The sequence below is a fragment of the Mustela erminea genome, chromosome 1 (assembly GCF_009829155.1).
Source record: "Mustela erminea isolate mMusErm1 chromosome 1, mMusErm1.Pri, whole genome shotgun sequence".
In the NCBI taxonomy this organism is placed as follows: Eukaryota; Metazoa; Chordata; class Mammalia; order Carnivora; family Mustelidae; genus Mustela; species Mustela erminea.
In genome coordinates this window covers 109,697,296-109,720,650 of record NC_045614.1, presented here as the reverse complement: position 1 = coordinate 109,720,650, position 23,355 = coordinate 109,697,296, and the positions used below count along the sequence as shown (strand labels likewise).

At 40.9% G+C, this 23,355-nt stretch overlaps 1 protein-coding gene across 2 annotated transcripts in view; it reads left to right on the top strand.

Annotated features, from left to right (window-relative positions):
- The first annotated feature begins 9,069 nt into the window (after positions 1–9,069).
- TPRG1 (tumor protein p63 regulated 1) overlaps positions 9,070–23,355 on the top strand; it is a 239,080-nt gene continuing 224,794 nt past the window's right edge. The window contains exon 1 of one of the 2 annotated variants that reach the window (XM_032337959.1): positions 9,070–9,133. Coding sequence is in view for 1 of the 2 variants with exons in the window: in XM_032337956.1 (XP_032193847.1) it covers positions 10,359–10,370 (12 nt within the window). In the remaining variant the exon portion in view is untranslated. Of the gene's footprint in view, positions 9,134–9,912; positions 10,371–23,355 lie in introns of those variants that run through there. The other variant, XM_032337956.1, reaches the window with a different exon arrangement.

Here is a 23,355-nt window from a genome sequence, read left to right as displayed (position 1 = left end):
TAAAAACAGAGAAGGAGACAAATCATAAGAGACTCTTAACTATAGGAAACTGAAGGTTGCTAGAGGGGATGTGGGTGGGGGATGGGGTAACTGGGTGATGGGCATTAAGAAGGGCATTTGATGTAATGAGCCCTGGGCGTTATATGCAACTGATGAATCACTAAATTCTACCCTGAAATTAGTAATACAGTATATGTTAAATAACTTGAATTTAAATAAAACCCAAAGGGAGAAATTTACATTTAATAAATTTTAATAACACTTAATTATCCCCCCAATGGAGATATTGAACATTTTCCTCACCCCCAAAACACTTTGTACCCTTCCCATATAGTCCCTCTCCCACTTCCCACCCCTGCCTCTTTCAGCTCTAGGTAACCACGAGTATGCTTTCTGTCACTATGGGTTAGTTTTGTCCTTTCTAGAGTTACGTATATGTGGAGTCAGACAGCAGGCAGTCTTTTGTGACATACACATTGAAACATATTTTGCTACTATTATCGAGAGTTACACAATCTCTCTCATCTTCCTTAAATGAGAGAAGAACCTAAGTAGTTCTTCCCTTCCCTCTACTGCCTGCCACTTTGAGATTATCTGGGACTTGAGTTATATTTAGTTATAAATATTTTAAAATTATGCATCAGGAGTTATTTAAACCTAATCTAGGTTTTCTGCTTACTTTCCACTCTTCCTCATCCCTTATGTATTATTTATTCTTTGGGTTTTATCCATTCTTTCAAATGACTTCATGTACATCTCACCTCACTCCAATGAGGGCAATAACTTTTCTGAATCTTTGTAAACCTGCATATAACTTTATTTTGCTCTCTGTTTTTACTGGTAGTTTATATACTAGGCACATGTTCTAAGCTGATCATATTTTCCTTCCTTTTCTCCTGACATCCGATTTTGCCAATGAGAGTTCTGATCCAGTGCTGAAAGAGACCACCTCAGATGGGGCTTTTAACTCACTTTCCACTTAGCCAAATCTATTTCTGCTTTTCTATCCATTAATCTTCCTCACCCCCTGTGATCAGAACTTCAGATTCCAAGCCGTTTAACACAGTGCTCTGCTCCACCAATGGCGATGAACACACACGAACCTTGTGGGTCTTGTCAGACTACAGGTATGATTTTAGTCATTCTCGGGTGATGCCTGACATTCTGCTTTTCTAACAAGCTTGCAGGCCATGGGGATGTGGACCACACTCTGAGAAGCAATCCTCTAGATTCCAAGTCCTTGAGGATGTGATATTCTCCTTAATCTTCCTGAAGATAGTAATTGGTGTCTTAAATGTCTTCCTATTTGTTCTCCATATTAACTTTATTTCTTGAATGTTAATACTCGTATTTGTTACATTTGTAGCTTCTCTTCTGGTGTTGGTTTTTCTCAAATATTTTTCTTTTCTTTGCTCCTTTCCATCTTTTCTTTTTTCTTTTTTTCTTTTTTTTTTTTTGAGAGAGAGAGAGAGCGCTGGGGAGGGGCAGAGAAAGAGGGAGAGAGAGAATCTGAGGCAGGCTCCATGGCCAGTGTGGAGCCCAATGTAGGGCTCCATCTCAAAACCCTGAGATCATGACCAGAGCCAAACTCAAGGGTCAGCCATGCAGGTACCACTTGCCCTACTTCTTTTTAAATTCCAGGTTGTCAAAGTTGCCTATTGCTTACCTGTTCCTGTGTCTGTGGGCAAGGAGCAGGTAGGCGGCTCACAGGAGTGCATGGTAGCTTGGAGAGCAGGTGTGGGAGTTCCACCACCTCTTTCACTTCAGAGCTAAAGTTCATTGCTTTAGCCTGTGGGTGAAACCAACTACCAACTGTTTAGTACAACCTGGGGACAGAGCTGACCAGCACAGTTGTGGTCAGCTATATAGCTCTACCACCATAATATATCATTGGGATGGAGGTAGAAGTAAAGAAATTTGCATTATTGAGTGCCCACAGCATAAAAGGCACTGTTATGTGTTACATGTATGAATTCATTTAATGGATGGAACTTGACAAGCTCTGAAAATCTAAACCACCTCAACTCTTCCTCTCTGTGTTGTTAATGCTCTCTAACTTACTTATATTAAGGAATACGATTTCTCTTTACTCTAATCGTATCCTCTTTTCCTTCTTCAATTCTGTGAGTAAATGAAAGGATGCTGAAGACACAGAGGTTTGTCTATATAAAATTGCCCAAATATTCCACGATAATTGGATAATACCTGAGTCAAAGCCTGTATAATGGCAAGTGCACAGAGTAAAGAGATTAAGAGAGAGATAAAAGAAAAGAAGAGAAAAAGAAATAAAAACTAGAAGTCAGGGAAAATGGTAAATAAAGAAGAGACAGGAAAAATGGGAAGGGGAACATGAGTTAGGGTAAACCTTGCACAACAGGGGAGAATTTAGCTGCATTTTGCTTGGTGTTAGTTTTTGACCTCTCTTAAATGCTTTCAGATCTCTGCAAACAAGAAGATTAATTGAGTAGCCTTCGACATTCAGAAGGAGTTCTCACTGCAGTGACCTTACAGACATAAACCAGGAGAAGAGGAGGAATATTAATTTTGGCTTACCAAAAGGCAGATTTTCATAAGGTTATTGGAGAGGCATCTTGTTCTGTGTTGTATGGATTGTTTCTGAGCTGAATAAAATGGTCTCTTATTTTGTGGGCTTACAGGGATTTTATGGGCTATTTATGTAGACGCCAAAGAGGAAGCCATTTAAATCTTGGAACCTGACTGATTTGAATTTGCAGCTTAATGTGATCTTTCTTCTGAAGGATTTTTCCTATAATTTTCAGAATGTGGATGGACAATGGAAATCCAGGTGAAGCCCCCTGTATTTTAGGTTCAGGCCACTAATTAACAATATGTGCATTCTGGGAAATTTTAAGCTCATACTCTTAAAATATGTTTCCCCTGTTTTTAAAGGTATTTGGTTTATAAACACAATCACAATTTTCCATATATAAAAATCTGTTTCTTTAAAATGAGATATTTGCTGTGCCTCTAGGAGGCATTCTAAATGTCCTCAGTTATGATTAGACAGTGCTCCTCTTGGTAAAGAGAGCAGCCTAATCTAAAGGTCCTGGTCAGAGCAGCCCTTGGGTTACTGGCTTTGTTTAGGTCTACCTCCTTTTAATCAATTGTTCATTTTTCAGTTTGTCATTTGAGTCTCCCTCGGAATACAGCCTCTGAACAAAATGAGGGCTCCTACCATGGCCCAGCCCTACCGCTCAAGTCTGAGGACACAGAAATCATTCTTCTAAGTCCCTGAGTGCAAGGGTCACCAGAGTCCTATAGTGAGACTGATTTTGGAGGTAGCATCCCCCAAGGCATTATGTGTGTTGTGACAGGGTTATGAGAAGGGGTGGAGAGGGGGCCTCCCTGCCTGAGTAAGTTGAAGTCCAGGCCAGGCAACCTTCCACCTGGATCTCACAAGAAGAAAGATGTTTCCCAGTACAGTTAGTCCTTTCTTACTCTTCCTCAACCACTCCATAGCTGACCCTTCCTGCCCGCCCCCCGCCACCACCCTGCTGGATCCCCCACCTTTAAATTTCTTTGTGAACAAAAAATACCTATTCCAAGTGCTCTGAGGTTCCCTTTATATGGTGCTTAGGAAGTCCTGGGTTGACCAACTGCTTCAGGTCCTTGGGTTTGGAGTTTAACTTGCTATTTATGCCACTGAAAGCCCTCCACCTCATCACTGGCTCCTGCTTGCATCTGAAGTTCACATCATTTGTTCTGGTGACCACAGCTCTGTGAGATATGGCGCTAAAATTCACCCAGGCATAAATGATTCTCTCACGGTGTCACTTGTATTGACAGCCAATCCCAAAAAGGGGAAGTGTTTACAATGTGAGCATTTTTAGACATGATGGGTAGGACTGCATCTCTGTGCATATCGGTGCCGATGGGGTGGCAAGAGAAGTACAAAATGTCCTTTTTTAGAGCTGATAATCGCTCACTGTTATCCATCATTGAAGCCTTCCTCCTTGCTCTAGTCGAGGTGGGAAGCAGACCCATCCATCCTGGAGGAGTGTAACACGGGACCTTAGGAAGTGATTGGCATCAGTTTTGCAGATGGTCCCTCGTTCCAGGGCATCATATCAGTCTTGTGTCATGCATATTGATTGTAGCCTTTCTTTCAGAGATTCTGATTCATGACTAGGGTACCAACGTGATGCTTTTGTTCCCTGCTTGTTGAGAAGGAGTGAGAGAGCGTGTGTAAAGAGAGGCGGAGACGTACTTGGTCTATAGTAGCTATTGTCTTGTTTGTCTACAAGGTTTTATCTGCAGTGAAACAGGACACTTTTACCTTTTGATTGCTGGCCCAGGAAAGGCTGCCTGCCAGTGGCAGATTTGGGTACCAATGACTGAGAAAATTTCTAATGGTGGAGAAGGGGAGATTGGGAAGTCATAGAGCAGAGCATAGAAAGTATGTGGCATATTCAAAATTAGATCTTGGAAATGGCCAACGGAGTCATTAAAAAATGCTCAAATCACTAATCATCAGGGAAATTCAAATAAAAAGCAGAGTGAGATATCACCTTTCATTTGTTAGGAAGCTGTTAGCAAAAAGAGAAGAGACAACAAGTTTTGGTCAGCCTGTAGAGAACAGGGAACAATTGTGCACTGTTGGTGGGAAGTAAATTGGTATAATCACAGTGGCAAACAAAATGGAGGCACTGTGTGTTATACTCAACTAATGAATCATTGAACATTATATCAAAAACTAATGTACTATAGTTATATACATTATATCAAAAACTGATGTACTATAACTTGGTTAATTGAATTTAAATAAAAAATGGAGATTTACCAAAATATTAAAAATGGAAATAACATATTATCCAGCATTTCTTCTTCTGTATATGTCCAAAGGAATTAATCACTCTGGAAGAGATATCTGCACTCCCATGTTCACTGCAGCAGTAGTCACAATAGCCAAGACACAGAGATAACCTAAGTGTCAGTAAACATGTAAATAGATAAAGAAAATATGATACATATTTATAATGGAAAATTATTCATCCATAAAAAAGAAGGAAATCCTGCCATTTGTGACAACGTGGATGGATGTTGAGGGCCTTATGCTAAGCAAAATAGACAGAAAAAAAGACAAATGCTCTATGTTCTCCATTGTATGCAGAATCTAAAAAAGCAGAACACAAAGAAGTAGAGAATAGAATTGTGATTGTCAGGGGCAAAAGGGTAGGGAGAAATGTAGGGATGGTGGTCAAACGGTATAAACTTTCTGCTATAAGAGGAGTAAGTTCTGGGGATCTAATGTATGGCATGGTGACTATAATTAACAATATTGTATTATACATTTGAAAGTTATTAGGAGAGTAAATCTTAAAGTTATCATCACACACACAAAATGATAAGTACGTGAGAGGATGGAAGTGTTAACTAACCTTTTTGGGATAATTATTTTGTGATGTATACGTGTATCACATCATCACGTCGTACACCTTAAACTTCTATATATGATATACCAAAAATATCTTAGTGGAACGATGGAAAAAGGTGAAAAAAATTTGAGGCTTGGCATCATATTTCCTCTTCACCCTTGCTTTCAGAGTAGTGCATCGGGCACTTATGGAATGTCTTTGTATGACAGGCACTGTGTTTGGTGTTGGGGATGCAGAGACAAAGAGGACAGATCCACAGACCTTCAGGAACCTGTGAATTCAAGAATGGGTGTTATGTATCTAATCAGTCTTTATCCTTTAAAAGTCATTTTAATCACTCCTATCCTTTCCATCCCCTCTTGAAAGCTTCACCATCACTCAGATGGAGGCCTTGTCTGTGCTCTGTACTTAGGATGGCACTATACCCTCACAGTAATGGTCAGATGGGTCTTTCTCCCCTGAAGACCCTGTTCTAGAGACTGTGAGGACAAGAACATCATCTTTTTCCTCTCCAAATCCCTTTGTCCTGATCAGGGAGTGGTGTTTGGCAGAAGTTCTTCCAATGATGAATCTCAAAGCTTGTGTCAGTCTCAGCCTTCTTCATTCAGTGTCATGTCATGTCACTCAGTTGGGGCAGAGGAATATCAGCCTGACTTAAGAAGGGATTGTCTGGCAAAGGAGACCTTGAAGCTGGGTCAGGGCCCGCGGCTCTGTCTCTAATTTGTACTATATATGAATCTTCTCACTTCTTTGGCCTCTATCAACTTTCTCCATATATCAATTTACTCACATATATTGTGGGAAGATGGGGGGTGATAAGACACAGCTAAACCCATCCATGGCCTAGCCAATCACTGTTTTCATACATAGGCTCATCTAGCAAGCATTTATGGAGCATCGGCTCTATAGGAGGCTTTGTGCCCTGCATCTCTGTTGTGCCTGAAGGAATGCTTGCACTATTCAATGTACCCTCTGCTCTCCCACGCCCATCCTCTTCCCTCTGCTTGGCCTGCATCAACGCTCCCAGACTCTCTGCTTTTTTATTTTGTTTTCTTAATGCTCAGTTTTTGTTCAGGCTTCTCAACTGTCACCTCCTTTGTAAAGACTTTTCTAGGTCCTCTTACCTCCAACCTAAGTGGAGCGTTGGTGCCATTTCATTCCTTCTCTCTGGTGGCACTCCTGGACTCAGAGCACAGCTATTGGTCTCCATGCCTTACCCTCCTGCTACACTGTGAGGGCTGTAAGAGCTGGATTCCCTGTAGTACTTAGCATGATCCTTACCCATACTTGAGCCCAGTTAACAAGTATTGCACGGATTTATCTCTGCTTCCTTCTAGAATAGTCTACAGGAGTGGCGCTCAAATATTTTGGCCTCAGGACTCCATTCCACTCCAAAGAGCTTGTGCTTGTGTGGGTTATATTTATTCATAGATATGTATTAGCAATTAAAACTCATAAATTTTTAAAAATTCAAAAAATGCCCATATTTTCCAAAAGAAAAAAAATTGGTATCATTGTACATTTTTTTTCAAATCTCTTTAAAATATGGTTTAATTAAAGACTGGTAGATTTTATCTCCTATTAAATTTGCAATACTTGGTTTAATTGAAGTAGATGAATGAAATCCTGCTTTTTACAGATACAGAGTTGGAAAAGAGTGGGGTATTTTCCTAGTGTTTTCAGATAATTGGAGACATTTTTCTTTGCTACTACATCAAAACTCAAGATATGGTAGTTTCTTAGAATTGAGTTGCCTTGTGAAACTTGGAACCTATTAGTGAACACTTTGTATTCAGTTATGTTAAAATCCACTAGTCTGTCTTGCATTTTCAGTGGCTGTTTTCCCAGGCATGGTTTTGTAACACCATGCATTGGTCATTTGGAAAATACCGGTTCACTGACTTACACCAGTCTTTCAAATGTTGACATATTTCATTCTAAAAATTCAAAGAATCACATTTGTCAATATCACCACTGATCTAACCAGAAAAGTTTTAAGTATGGGGAAACAGTTCAGTTAATGGTGTTAGATACACATTTCTAACGTTTTAATTTTTGACTGAAAGCTCAGATTTACCATTGGCAAAAGGTGCTGTCTATTTTGCTCTGGAAGCGACAGGCTCACTTTGTTCATTATTAGGAAAATGCCTGCCAAATACACAGGTTTAGACAACCACAGTTTGTCAGTCGTTCTTTCAGGTAAAACTGGAAAAAAGTGATTGGTAAAGCTTACATCTCAACTGCGTAACTCCTTTTTCTTGAGGCAACCGTTAGACGCTAGTATGTGACTGAAGTACTTTATGCACGCTTCTTACCTTGCTGGGGAATAGAAAAAAAAATGTGTACTCGAGGCTTATTTTCAGTTTAATAAGACTTAATCTATATTTTAAAAATATTTTTAACAGCTCTTTTATGAGTATTCTGAAGTAAAATTTACTTTTTAAAAAAGCTGTTGTTCATGACTGTGAAGATTACAGTGAGTTGGGAATCCAATTTGGTTTTAATGCCTGGATACATGCTAACCCTCTCCCCTCCTCCCCTATCCCTCCTTCCCAGTTTTATCCCTTGTGGTGTTTACACCATCAGGTCGAATGTTAACACAGTAAAAACGACAAAAAAAAAGGGGGGGGCAGATAATGTTTTTTTATGATGTTAGCATTATGGTGAGAATAATTTTGACCTTGCAGACCCCCTGAAAAGGTCTCAGGGACCCCCTGGAGCTCCCCAACCATACCATGAGTGCTGTTAATCTCCTGGTTTCTGTATTCCTCTCCCTAGACATTATTTGTCTTCACGAAGGATGAGAAAAAAACTAGTTCCACTAGATCTATACTAAAGATTTGGGGAGGGAGATGAAATTTTTCTCCTTGATGTCACTACTTTCAGCAATTTTATTCTTTCCTTGAGGTACACAGGATATCCTTCCACAGGAGCTGATGACCTGTCCAGAGGACCAGACAATTGACAGTGATGAATTGATCGGGTTCTGAGACACCAGGAAGAGGCAGAGAAGACAAGAGAGTAGGAGTAAGGAAAGCACAGATGGGAATAAAACTTGAAGAAAGAGAATTGGTGAAAGAAAGAGAGAAGACCTGAGGAGAGCAAGCAGGAAGAGAATAAAGGAAAAGAAAGAGGGACATTGAGAGCAAAGCCAAGAAGATAATGGGAAGGGGTTCCAGAGGTGAGGGCTCTGATGATTCCCTTGGAACCAAGGGATCTGGGTTCAGCAGGTGCACATCTAGCCTTTACTTTGCAAGAGTCACTGTCCTTTCTGGGTCTCATGGATCCCCTTCTGCAAAAGGAGAGGGCTGGGAGGGGAAGGAGTGGTCCAGAAGGCCACTGCACAGGAGCTCTAGGAGTCCCTGCATTCCCCAAATTCTGGGCCAAATCTCCAGGGTCTGCTGGGTTTTGCCTAGGGCAAGGGAGTGGCTTGTTTTGATCAGTTACTCAAAGACCTCTTTACCAAATTGTGTAAACCACTTACATGGATCGTTTATGATCCTTTCTAACCCTAAAACTTTATGATTCTTGCATGGAAGGGGAGCCTGGAAACTGATACTAAAATTGTTTTCTGGCTCTAGAGGTTCTCCTTCATTGTCTCTTTTGACTGAGCAAAATTCAGTATGAAATCTCTAGCCTCTATAATGACCTGTTCTCTCCTACATAGAGGGGGGAAAAAAAAAGGAGCAGCCGTTGCTGGGAGTCCTGAACCCTGGACACACTGCAGAGCCCAACAGGTAGGACAGGTGGGAAATCAGAGTGCTGGGGGCCGCCGAGCACAGCAACAGCCCGTGGTGTGCATGCAAACAGAAATGGCTTCACTCTGCATGCCAGAGCCGCAACCCCTCTGGTCTCAGCTTGTTGACTTGGTCCCAGGGAAGGAACAAAGCTGGCCAAGTCCAATGAATGGCCGGCAGTGGAAAACCAGCGCTGCTGTCTGCTGGCAGGCTGGGCGGCCGACACCACACTTGGTCAGCTCCCCCCAAGCGGCGCTCTCCTTCCCCCGCCTCGGCTGGCTTTGGCAGGGCTGCCAGGCCTGGGAATGCAGGAAGTTTTGGGTCATGGTGACCTCTAGTTGCTGATGCCAGATGAAATATGCCCTGGAGGTTCTCCAGGGTCACATGGTGTGTGGAGCAAGAGAAGGCAGGGCTGCTCCTGTGCTGACAAAGTGGATTTTGGCTCCAAAATGGCACCCCTTGGGGAGTAGGAGGGGTTGTGGGTGGGAAGGGGGGGCAGGCGAGGCAGTGGCGTGAGAGTGGGCAATAGGGAGAGTCAGTCTTGCTTTTTTCATCCCCTTTAGCCTTCCAGGAAGCCACTGACTTGCTCCTGGAGGTGGAGGCACACTCCCAAATCTGGGGTGCAGAAATTTAGGGAAAGCTTTCTGTGCGTTTTTCTTGTTTATTTGGCAAGATGGGTGCGTTTTAAACTCTCCACGCCCTGGGTCTCGGAGCCTGATAAAGCGGGAGAGCAAATGGGGTTTGACTTCATGCTCCTCAGCAGTTCAACTGCTCAAAACGGAAAGGAAGTGGGCTTTCAGCCCCTATCTGGGAAAATAAGGCCTCTACCTTTTCCTTCCTGCTGAAATCTCTCTTCCCCTCAGGCTGGCATGCTGTTCTCCTGAACTCCAGACTCCTAGAGGAGGCTCAGCTGTTCCAAATAAGGCCTCGACCAGAAAGCCAAAGATGGACACCAAGCGTTGGTCCCACTTAGGTTTGAGGTGCCCTAATATAGTCCTTTGACCTTCGCCTGGGCGGAGGGAAGGGGCTTGGCTACTTTTGCTTTCAAGAGTCAGAAGCAGAGGCCTAAAATGGAAACAGCTGAGAAGAAAGGAGCCAACTCAAAAACAAGATCCAGCTGCAGGAGGTCAGGCCCGATAAGCAGGCCGACCACAGGCTTGAAAAAGAGGTCAGGTCCCAGGAGCCGAGCTGGAGCAGCGAGGAGTGGCTCTGCCAAGGGGAGACAATGGCCTGTGAGGTAGGTGGGCTGTGTGTTTCCACCCCACATTCGGTTTCAGTTAGCGGACTGAGGCCTTCCTGGCTTCCCTCGCGTTCTCGGCTGACCGCGAAGTTTCGAGGCTTAGCTGACGTGGGGAGAGGAAGGGTATGGCTGCGCAACTGGGGGCGAGGAATCTTTGGGGGAAACGAAACACTTCCAACCTCCAGCTCCAATCTCACCTCCTCAGAGAACCCTTGCCAAGTCGCTCCCCGTGGGTCTTGGCTCTACCTTTCTACCCCATTCGATTGCTCTTCATTTTTCGTTTCTGGCATGTATCTCCATCTCCAACTGTCACCTAGTAAACTACTTGGTCATGGTAGTGCCTGATATGTGTATCGCGTATCTCCATTTGCAAAGTTTATTGCTTTGGTGAATATCAACTCCATTGTTCTCTATAACGACCTTGAGAAATAGCTGAGTGGTTACTGATAGTCTCCTTTATATAGAGGCAAACTTGTATAGAAAGCATAGATCTTGATTCCATCAGGTAAGAGTTTGAATATAAACTTGAATCATGGGCTGACCATGGGAGCCAGGACAACTTGCTGGACCAGCTCAGGCTGCTGGTGGTGCCACCAAGAGAGATCTGGACCCCCCTTATTTGTTACTGGAGTCACGGTAGCTTCCACCAAGAGCTACATTTTTGGTAAAAGAAAATCCTGCCCTGGCACACATAGGAATACAAAAAAAAAGATTACTTTGGAGGCATCATATTTTTTTACCAACATTCTGTTTGGAACCCTCAGCAAATGCCATGGTTTTCTAGCATCAAAACAAGTTTATTCCAAAGTTTCTTTTGGAAATTTGAAGGCAGTGAACTCTGCCAGAGTTCACATCATAGCTTTCCTTGGCAGATGTGCCCTTGGGTTATTACTGCTCCACTAGGCACATCCCTGCACCTCTGTCCTGCTTTGATTCCTTTCACTTTTCCCTTCTGCACACACTACCCCTTCCGACCTTTTGCGTTGCAACTTGCCTGTTCATGCTGACAAACTCTCTTCTACTGTCAGTCTTTTTACAGGGTTCATTCTCTACCCTCTGTAGTAATTGGAGCCTGGTCTCCCCAGAGAGACCACTTACCTGGAAGTTCTCTAATCTGGAAAACCAGTACATTTTTCTTAAATCTTACCTGTAAGTAGAGCAACGTGACCTTTCTCTATCCCACATGTTGCTGCTTCCAAATCATCCTTCTTCCTCCAGTTCCCTATTTCTCTTGAAAACAAAACAAAAACAAAAACATGGCATTTGGCTATACCTTCCAAATCCTCCACACTCCCGCCTACGCCCCCTGCCCTACCACCTTGTCAACCATGGACCTCTTACTGTCTCTTCACATTCATTGATTCATTGAAGACTAAGGACCACTTGTTGTTCTCCTTCCTTCCCTAAGTCCAGCCATTATCCTCAGTGATCAGTATCCAGAGGACTATTCGACTCCTTGTCTTTCATAAATACAAAATTTCATCCTCTGACCACAAACCTCTCATTGCATCTCTTACCCCTTCATCTGTTTTCTGGTGTCCATGCCTACCTTCCCCCCACTAACAGTCCTTCTCTTTTTTCCTGTTCTTCTGATCATCCTGTCCAGCCTGGATGGTCATTCTCTTGTTGGTATCTTAAGTCTCTCTCCTTGGACATTGCACATGCTAAATCAGCTCCACTCTGTTTCCTCGCTCCTGCACTTAGAGCACTGAGCCAGCTGGGGCGAAATCATGCCACCACATGACTTGATGCCACTGTAAGTTCATGGTTCCAACCTCTGTCTGGTGCTCAGTGACACCTGCATAGTCTTTTATGTATTGAGAGTTTGGCCCTTTGGCTATTTTCGACAACAGACATTTTAGACTTTTCTGGAAACTCAGTTGCTCTATCCCATGGCTCCAACGCTCCCAGCAAGATAGCATGTTTACTCTGTGACAAAGATGTTGAGGTTATCAGATGAGAATTATAGCTGAAACCACTCTTTATCTTGGCTACACCTGCTTCTGTGGAATAGGTGTCTCTTTCCCTTCTAGGTCAATTCCCCCTGAGCTCTGAATCTCATCATATACCTCTTCCTCCTCAAGAACATTGATCTAGCTATTTTCTCCTGTTCCTTGTATCTTCAACCTCTTCTTCACTACTTGCTTTTCATGTTCAGCATGGAAAGCTACTCATTTGGTCCTACCTTAGCAACCCACACTTACTAGAAATTACATTCTGTTAACATCTCCCTTAGTCAATGTTCTCTGCTTCTTACACCTACAAACCTTTTAGTATATACTTAGCTATTACTGACTCTGCTTCTCCAGCACCCACTCTTTCCTCAACCAGCCACAGCCTGGCAACTGTCTCCCCTACCCTGCATATGACCGTAAAGTGGGTAAACCCACAGATCTATTTAAGGCCCCTTTTTCTTGACCTCTCTACAGTATTTGATGTTCTGTGTACTTCTTTTCTTTTCTTTTCTCTTTTCTTAGCCTCAAGGATGGCACTTTCTCCCACTTTTCCTGTTTTACCATTCATTCATTTTCTGTTTCCTTTGCAAGGTAATAATAACGAAAGTAACAAATATTTCTTGAGTATTCACTATTTGCTGTGTTGCATGGTCAGATATTTACATACATCTTTTACTTGATTGTTAGGAGTCTAGGAGTTTGTTGCTATTATTATTTACCCTTTTCAGATGATGAAGCAGGAATACAATTGTCTAAGGGATTTTTCCAAATCATGCTACTGCTAAGAAGAAACTGGACTGGGATTTGAACTCAGGCATTCTGGCTCCAGGGGAGGGACATAACCACCATGGACACTGCTACCCCTGTAGCCTAAAAACTTAGTTTCTGGAATTTCAGCTTAAATCTTTCTCTTTTCTCATCCTACATATTCTTCGTATGTCATCTGCTCCTATGCTCGGTTGACTCCTAATTGAGTAATTCAGGTCAAGAAATAAGAAATCCAGCTGGAGTTATTGTTCAAATATATTTTCCCTGACCTTTCTTTATCTGTGAAATGGGAATAATAATTGCACCTAGCTGACCGATGTGTATAAAAAGCTGGTCTACCTTCATGACCAGGTGATTGCTCTCCTACATCTCTACTTGAATGTCCCACAGGTATCTCACACTCAACAGTTAGATACTGAACTCAGGATGCTGCAGATATTTCAGTGCTGATGACTTTCCCCCCTTTTATCTGCCCAATAGTCCTATGGATAGTCTGTTCCTTCTTCTCTTCGTCCCGCATATAACCTGTCTCCACATTGGATCCTACTGATTCTAATGCTTCAGTTGACTTCATTGCCTAGAGCTAGGCCTTTAAACCACTGTGATTCCAAACAATAGCAGTGTTTTTCTACCTGAAATCCTTCCCCTACTTTTTGTGATCCTGAAATAGTATCAAAGAAAAAAAAAAAAGAAGAAGAAATCAGATAATGTCTATTCTGCTCTGTCTAAAATTCTTCAGTGGCTCCCTAATACCTTGGTTTTGTTTGTTTGTTTGCTTAAAATTGTCCTTGCTTTCCTTCTTTGTCTTATTTTTGACACTCTCATAACTTTTTACTACTTGTCCCAGTAATGGAAACTATTGGCAATCCTTCAAATGCCAGGGTCTCTTACAACTCATTGCATTTATAAATGCAGCTTTCCCTACTCATCTCCTCTTCCTCTAACATCCCTTTGTTTTCAAAGACTCCATGAGGGTATCCTCTCTTGAATAAATGTTTTATCCTCATGCCCGTAGAATACTTTGGTGCTTTCTCTGAGTTTCTACAGCACCTGATGCACACTCCTGTCAATCAATTACCATTTCACATTGTTTTTCTTAACTTCACTTTGTCCCCGAATATCTGAGGAGCTAGGATTGGCAAACTATGACTTGTGGATGAAATTTGGTCCCTTGCAGAAAATGTTTGCAGACCTCTGATCTTACATCAATTACTGTGCCTCACTACAGCCAGATTCTTAGAGATGCCAATGCCTGGAGAGAGAAAGTTGATCAAAATCTTGCAGAGGATGTATGGCAAAGGAAGAGGCATTTGGATGAGTCAGATACACACTGTAAGGGGTCATACGTATTCCACCCAACCCTGCTGAGAATGTTGTAATGATCTATGTCCACACCTGTGTCCTTATGAAATACCTCTTAAGTTATAAGTCAGCAACTGTATTTTTTTCATCTTTGTGTCTTCCATGCATAGCATGGTGATAAGCTATTAGAAGTTTAAAAAAGAAGAGAAGCTTAAGCAGAAAGAATTTTTGCAGGACCCCAAGATATATTCATGAACTCCAAGGAGAGGCGAATACCCAGTCCCTGGGAAAGGTAAAGCAATGGAAAAGATATATGACTGCCATCAGCATCCAGGCTGTCTCGGGTCTCTGCTGTTTTTCACTCTGCCAGCTTCATTTTTTCCCTTTTACTGTGGACTTCCTCCAGCTGACAAAAAGCATGGTCATTCACAGCTTCTGAATACTTCATCCTATAGTTTTCAGCCAGTGACCAGACTTCATTCTAATTTTCTCTTAGTCCCAAATCTCAGGATACTAAGTCAATTGACCTCCACTTATGATCAAGAAATAGGTATTAGTTGAGAAAATGAAAGTTTTTTGATACATACGGATAGACTAGAGAAACAGGAAGGCCCCAAAAGAAAAGCAATCCTTTTTTTTTTTTAAAGATTTATTTTTATTTGAGAGAGAGAGGATAAGAGAATGAGCAGGGAGGGGCAGAGAGGGAAGGAGAGAGAATCTTCAAGCAGACTCCCCACTGAGCATGGAGACTGATGCAGGGCTAGATCCCAGGACACTGATATCATGAAATCAAAAGTTGGCCGCTTAACCTGCTGAACCACCCATGCACCCTAAAGTGGTACTGTTCTAAGAAGAAAGGGTGCTGGACATATGAAGCAACGGGTGCATCCTATAGTAACTCTTGGTAGGTTCCCTTAGAATAGCACTTGGTAGATGCTGCCTACACCAGCAAGTAAGAGGTGTATAACCAAATATATTGGCTCAGTAAATGAATAGCTGAGTGAAATGAATAAAGGATTTAACCTTTTAAAGTCTCTTTTCTTTCTATAAGATGAGAATAGCATTTACTTTACAGACTTGTGTTGAGAATAAAGTACTTGTGCACTGGCAGATAATAGACACTCAGTAAATGCTATCTAAATGTCTAAACCATCATCTGGGTTGGGATTGGGAGGGGGACTTAGGAAGAATGTAACATAGCCAGTCACTTTTTTGAAATTTCATCAACATGATGGACTGACAAAATCTCTATCAGTCTCTGTGTCCCATCTTGTATCCTAGTCATACTTAAGTCAACATAAATAAAGCCCAGGACTCTCCCTTGGCTCAGGCTGAATTGCCATATTCCCTAAGGGAAACTCTAGGGCATCACTGAACAAGCCCTCATTTGTACCTGTAAGAGATTATATTCATATGTTCAGAAGGCTAACAGAAACTCAAGGTTAAGAACCCCTGACCTCCTGAATCAATGTTTATTCTTTCACAAGCTAAGTTTCAGCTTACCTGTTCACCAAACTAGCTCATACAGCCCACACTCAAACTATTGATTCTTGTGCTTTCTTAAATATTCGGACTCTCTTGGGTTTCTCTTTCTCTTTCTCGCCTATTAAAATGATTCTTCCTGCCTTGTTAACTTCACTTCCATAGCTCTTCATCTCTGTGTCTGCTCTGGCTCTATGACTTTCCTGGCCCATGCTCATCCACCTCCAGAAGTCCTTTAAGAACTTTCCCCCAGATCTGGTACAGAACATTTATGCTCAAGCCAGGTATCCTGGGGCTCTCACCTCCCACCCCAATTTCCCTTACCAAACTGTACCAAAATTCTAAACCCATAATGAGCAATGCTAACAGAGATTTCTGATAAATAAAAATTTCCATCCACTAATAAAATACATTATGGTAACCACTGATAGCTGCAAAGCTTCCAACAGCTCTCCCATGGTGCTGTTATTAAAGCCATCCCACTCCTTATTATAGCTCCTGTCTCCTAGTTGATTAACACTTTTGGGAGATGAAACTTCTCTTTTATTGAGAAGAGTTTCTTAAATCTTTCTTTTAAGAGGCACTTTCCAATGGTATCTCCTGGTGCCAGAATACACTTCACAAGTTGTCTGTTACATTGGTCCTTCAGGTTTTGTCTGAATTTTCTCTAGGTGTCCCCAAGGGATGATTGAATCTGTACATACATTTATGATTCATTTGTGACTTCTAAAAGAATACCTATTTCTTCCATCTGCCAAATTAGACACCTCTGACTTTTATCTGATTCTTTCTTATAGACTGAGGAATATTTTGTCCTCCTTTGAACTTTAACCATGACATCCTCTGGTATCCATTAGAGACCTTTGATGCCCCCTCTTTTCCATGTGACAGCTTTGTGTAAGTATGTCAGATCCAGGCTCTGTCTCCTTTGTTTTCTCTTTCCTAGGACCAACAGCCTTAAAATCATTAACTTTTGCTTAAATGTTAATGTTTTGAGTCCACTTATCTTTTCTCAGGATATATTCTAATCTATCAATTTTTTTATTAAAATGCTTAATTTGGGAACACCTGGGTGGTGCCATCAGTTAAGCATCTGACTCTTGGTTTTAGCAGGTCATGACCTCATGACCATGAGATCAAGCCCACGTCAGGCTCCATGGTTAGTGTGGAGTCTGCTTGAGATTTTCTCCTTTTTTCTCTGCCTCTCCAGCTCATTCTCTCTCTCTCTCTCTCTCTCAGACAAGAAAACAAATAAATCTACCTTTTAAAAAAAATTCTTAATTTTAACCATATGACTCTTTTTGAAACCTATAGAATAGAGGATGTCCAAAATGTCCTTCAGGCATAATAAATACTAAATATATAGGGATTAGGAATTTTCTTTGGATACTGAGACATTATAAGTTAGAAACATTTGTTGAGCTTAGAAAGTGTAACCTGAGTGAAAATTAGGATGTCTGTTTTCATAATTGTTCTAGTCTTATCTCAAAATCAGTAGGAGATTATCATCATGGTAGCATGAATTAAAAACACCAGTGGTTACCCAGGCCTTCTGCTAGTGCTTTGGATATATCAAGCTTTTATCATCTCAAAACCTTTGCAAGTATTTTTTCCTTTACTGGGAATACTATCGGCAACCTCTTCCCTCAAATTTTTATCTGCCAGTTCTTTATGCCTCAAGTCTCTGAGAGAATTTTTCTTGATTCCTTTACTCTCCACCCTAAATCCTCTACCTAATTCAGGTCACCCATCATTATTTCCCAACCTGCCTTTAACTGTTCCTCATGGCAAACATCACAACTTTAATTATATTAATTTGTATTATTATTTAGCACCTGTGTTCTCCTCTAGACTGTAAATTCCAGAAAGGCTGCAATGCTATCTACTTTTGTTTGCTGTGAAATTTTTAGTGCCTGGCAGAGCCTGGTTTATGTTGAGAATTCACATAGTATTTGCTAGATGAAGGAAGGGAAGAAGAAAAGATGGAAAGACGGGAAGAAGGAAAGATGTAAAGACAGAAGGAAGGAATTCTTACAGCATACTGTTTTCTTTCTCCCATGCTTACATTTGTATATGACCTTATTCTTCTCAAAGATTTTTCATGCTCCTCTCATTCTGGGTAGGGAAGGGTGAGACTGTCCCAGTTTCCATCTAATAATACTGAGGTCCAGAAAGAGGAATTAACACAGTCTCACTTAGCTGGTAGCATGGGGGACTATGATCAGAACTGGGAGAACATGTTGACTCTTAGTCCAGGACTTTTTCCAGTAATAATTTTTTTTAATTTATTTTTTATTTATTTTCAGTATTCATTATTTTTTCACCACACCCAGTGCTCCATGCAATCCATGCCCTCTACAATATCCACCACCTGGAACCCCAACTCCCACCCCCCCCCGCCACTTCAAACCCCTCAGATTGTTTTTCAGAGTCCATAGTCTCTCATGGTTCACCTCCCCTTCCAATTTCCCCCAACTCCCTTCTCCTCTCTAACTCCCCTTGTCCTCCATGCTATTTATATGCTCCACAAATAAGTGAAACCATATGATAATTGACTCTCTCTGCTTGACTTATTTCACTCAGCATAATCTCTTCCAGTCCCGTCCATGTTGCTACAAAAGTTGGGTATTCATCCTTTCTGATGGAGGCATAATACTCCATAGTGTATATGGACCACATCTTCCTTATCCATTCGTCTGTTGAAGGTCATCTTGGTTCTTTCCACAGTTTGGCGACCGTGGCCATTGCTGCTATAAACATTGGGGTACAGATGGCCCTTCTTTTCACAACATCTGTATCTTTGGGGTAAATACCCAGGAGTGCAATTGCAGGGTCATAGGGAAGTTCTATTTTTAATTTCTTGAGGAATCTCCACACTGTTCTCCAAAGAGGCTGCACCAACTTGCATTCCCACCAACAGTGTAGGAGGGTTCCCCTTTCTCCACATCCCCTCCAACACATGTTGTTTCCTGTCTTGTTAATTTTGGCCATTCTAACTGGTGTAAGGTGATATCTCAATGTGGTTTTAATTTGAATCTCCCTGAGGGCTAATGATGATGAACATTTTTTCATGTGTCTGATAGCCATTTGTATGTCTCGATGGGAGAAGTCTCTGTTCATATCTTCTGCCCATTTTTTGATATGCTTGCCTGTTTCGTGTGTGTAGAGTTTGAGGAGTTCATTATAGATCCTGGATATCAACCTTTTGTGTGTACTGTCATTGGCAAATATCTTCTCCCATTCCATGGGTTGCCTCTTTGTTTTTTTTGACTGTTTCCTTTTCTGTGCAGAAGCTTTTGATTTTGATGAAGTCCAGGATCCAACAGCACATTAAAAAGATTATCTACCATGACAAGGTGGGATTCATCCCTGGGCTACAAGGATGGTTCAACATTCGCAAATCAATCAATGTGATAGAACAAATTAATATGAGAAGAGAGAAGAACCACATGGTTCTCTCAATCGATGCAGAAAAAGCATTTGACAAAATCCAGCATCGTTCCTGATTAAAACGCTTCAAAATATAGGGATAGAGGGAACATTCCTGAACTTCATAAAATCTATCTATGATTATTTGCTCCAGCTCTTTGAAGAATACCGGTGGAATTTTGATTGGAATGGCATTAAAAGTATATATTTCTCTAGGCAGTATAGACATTTTAACAATGTTTATTCTTCTGATCCAAGAGCATGGAATGATCTTCCATCTTTTTGTGTCTTCTTCAATTTCTTTCATGAGTGTTCTGTAGTTTCTTGAGTACAGATCCTTTACCTCTTTGGTTAGGTTTATTGCCAGGTATCTTATGGTTTTTGGTGCTATAGTAAATGGAATCGATTCTCTAATTTCCCTTTCTGTATTTTCATTGTTAGAGCATAAGAAAGCCACCGGTATTCTTCAAAGAGCTGGAGCAAATAATCCTAAAATTTGTATGGAATCAGAAGAGACCCCGAATCGCTAAGGAAATGTTGAAAAACAAAAATAAAGCTGGGGGCATCACGTTACCTGATTTCAAGCTTTATTACAAAGCTGTGATCACCAAGACAGCATGGTACTGGCATAAAAACAGACACATAGACCAATGGAACAGAGTAGAGCGCCCAGATATGGACCCTCAACTCTATGGTCAATTAATATTCGACAAAACAGGAAAAAATATACAGTGGAAAAAGGACAGTCTCTTCAATAAATGGTGCTGAGAAAACTGGACAGCTATATGTAGAAGAATGAAACTCGACCATTCTCTTACACCGTACACAAAGATCAACTCAAAATGGATAAAAGACCTCAACGTGAGACAGGAATCATCAGAATCCTAGAGGAGAACATAGGCAGTAATCTCTTCGATATCAGCCACAGCAACTTCTTTCAAGATATGTCTCCAAAGGCAAAGGAAACAAAAGCTAAAATAAACTTTTGGGACTTCATCAAAATCAAAAGCTTCTGCACAGAAAAGGAAACAGTCAAAAAAAACAAAGAGGCAACCCATGGAATGGGAGAAGATATTTGCCAATGACAGTACACACAAAAGGTTGATATCCAGGATCTATAATGAACTCCTCAAACTCTACACACATGAAACAGGCAAGCATATCAAAAAATGGGCAGAAGATATGAACAGAGACTTCTCCCATCGAGACATACAAATGGCTATCAGACACATGAAAAAATGTTCATCATCATTAGCCCTCAGGGAGATTCAAATTAAAACCACATTGAGATATCACCTTACACCAGTTAGAATGGCCAAAATTAACAAGACAGGAAACAACATGTGTTGGAGGGGATGTGGAGAAAGGGGAACCCTCCTACACTGTTGGTGGGAATGCAAGTTGGTGCAGCCTCTTTGGAGAACAGTGTGGAGATTCCTCAAGAAATTAAAAATAGAACTTCCCTATGACCCTGCAATTGCACTCCTGGGTATTTACCCCAAAGATACAGATGTTGTGAAAAGAAGGGCCATCTGTACCCCAATGTTTATAGCAGCAATGGCCACGGTCGCCAAACTGTGGAAAGAACCAAGATGACCTTCAACAGACGAATGGATAAGGAAGATGTGGCCCATATACACTATGGAGTATTATGCCTCCATCAGAAAGGATGAATACCCAACTTTTGTAGCAACATGGACGGGACTGGAAGAGATTATGCTGAGTGAAATAAGTCAAGCAGAGAGAGTCAATTATCATATGGTTTCACTTATTTGTGGAGCATAACAAATAGCATGGAGGACAAGGGGAGTTAGAGAGGAGAAGGGAGTTGGGGGAAATTGGAAGGGGAGGTGAACCATGAGAGACTATGGACTCTGAAAAACAATCTGAGGGGTTTGAAGTGGTGGGGGGTGGGAGGTTGGGGTACCATGTGGTGGGTATTATAGAGGGCACAGATTGCATGGAGCACTGGGTGTGGTGAAAAAATAATGAATACTGTTTTTCTGAAAATAAATAAATTGAAAAAATTAAAAATAAATAAATAAATTGAAAAAAAAGTACCATGTTACCCAGAACATTAATTTATAATAAATTTTTTATTACATATTAACTATACAGAAATAATTCATCTATTTTATTAATCAAATTTATATTAAAACTAAAAAAAAATCTATCTATGAAAGACCCACAGCAAATATCATCCTCAATGGGAAAAAGCTTGCATCCTTCCCGTTGAGATCAGGAACACGACAAGGATGCCCACTCTCACCAGTCTTGTTCAACATAGTATTCGAAGTTCCAGCAACAGCAATCAGACAACAAAGAGAAATAAAAGGTATCCAAATTGACAATGAAGAGGTCAAACTCTCTCTCTTCGTAGGAGACATGATTCTTTATATGGAAAACCCAAAAGACTCCACCCCCAAACTACTAGAACTCATACAGCAATTCAGCAACGTCGTGGCAGGATACAAAGTCAATGTACAGAAATCAGTGGCTTTCTTATACACTAACAATGAAAATACAGAAAGGGAAATTAGAGAATCGATTCCATTTACTATAGCACCAAGAACCATAAGATACCTGGGAATAAACCTAACCAAGGAGGTAAAGGATCTGTATTTGAGGAACTACAGAACACTCATGAAGAAAGAAAGAAATTGAAGAAGACACAAAAAGATGGAAGACCATTCCATGCTCTTGGATCGGAAGAATAAACATTGTTAAAATGTCGATACTGCCTAGAGCAATCTATACTTTTAATGCCATTCCGATCAAAATTCCATGGGTAGTCTTCAAAGAGCTGGAGCAAATAATCCAAAAATTTGTATGGAACCAGAAGAGACCCCGAATCGCTAAGGAAATGTTGAAAAACAAAAATAAAACTGGGGGCATTGCGCTACCTGATTTCAAGCTTTACTACAAAGCTGTGATCACCAAGACAGCATGGTACTGGCATAAAAACAGACACATAGACCAATGGAACAGAGTAGAGAGCCCAGATATGGAACCTCAACTCTATGGGCAAATAATCTTTGACAAAGCAGGAAAAAATATACAGTGGAAAAAAGACAGTCTCTTCAATAAATGGTGCTGGGAAAACTGGGCAGCTATATGTAGAAGAATGAAACTCGACCATTCTCTTACACTGTACACAAAGATCAACTCAAAATGGATAAAAGACCTCAACGTGAGACAGGAATCATCAGAATCCTAGAGGAGAACATAGGCAGTAATATCTTCGATATCAGCCCAGCAACTTCCTTCAAGATATGTCTCCAAAGGCAAAGGAAATAAAAGTGAAAATAAACTTTTGGGACTTCATCAAAATCAGTAATAATTTTTTAAGAATAAAGTTAAATATAGCTTTTAGAAATAATTTAAATATGTATAATGTAATTTTTAAAAAAGATTTCCTTATTTGAGAGAGAGAGAGATTACATAGAGATTGCTTGAGCGAAGGGAGGGGCAGATGAAAAGGAAGAGGGGAAGCAGGGAGCCTAATGCCTGGCTTTGTCCCAGGACCCTGATATCATGATCTGAGCTGAGATCATGACCTGAGCTGGAATCAAGAAGTCAAGAGTCACATGTTCAATGATGGAGCCATTTTTTTTTTTATATTTGAAAAAAATAAAAAAATTTTTTTTTTAAGATTTTATTTATTTGACAGAGAGAGATCAAATACTATTTAAATCTTGGAAATATCTAGGTAAAATGAAGTCTTCTTTTTTTAAATTTTTTTTAGGAGATTTAACTTTTTTAGAACAGTTTTATGTTTATAGCAAAATTGAGTACAAAAGGTACCAAGATTTTTCCCTATGCCCCCTGCAATTGCACAACTTTAATGGCTTGACTTCTTCATGTGACCTACTGTGGAGAAGAATGTAAAGAGAAGATCTCACGCACTTGGTCCCATTTCTTTGGGGTTCATAGAACTTCAGGCAAACAGTATGGAATACATACTGATTAAAAGCAGGAAACAGTGTCTTTGTCTGAACACATTTATTTTCTTATGAGAGCATCTGGTCAAAATGAAAATTTAGTTT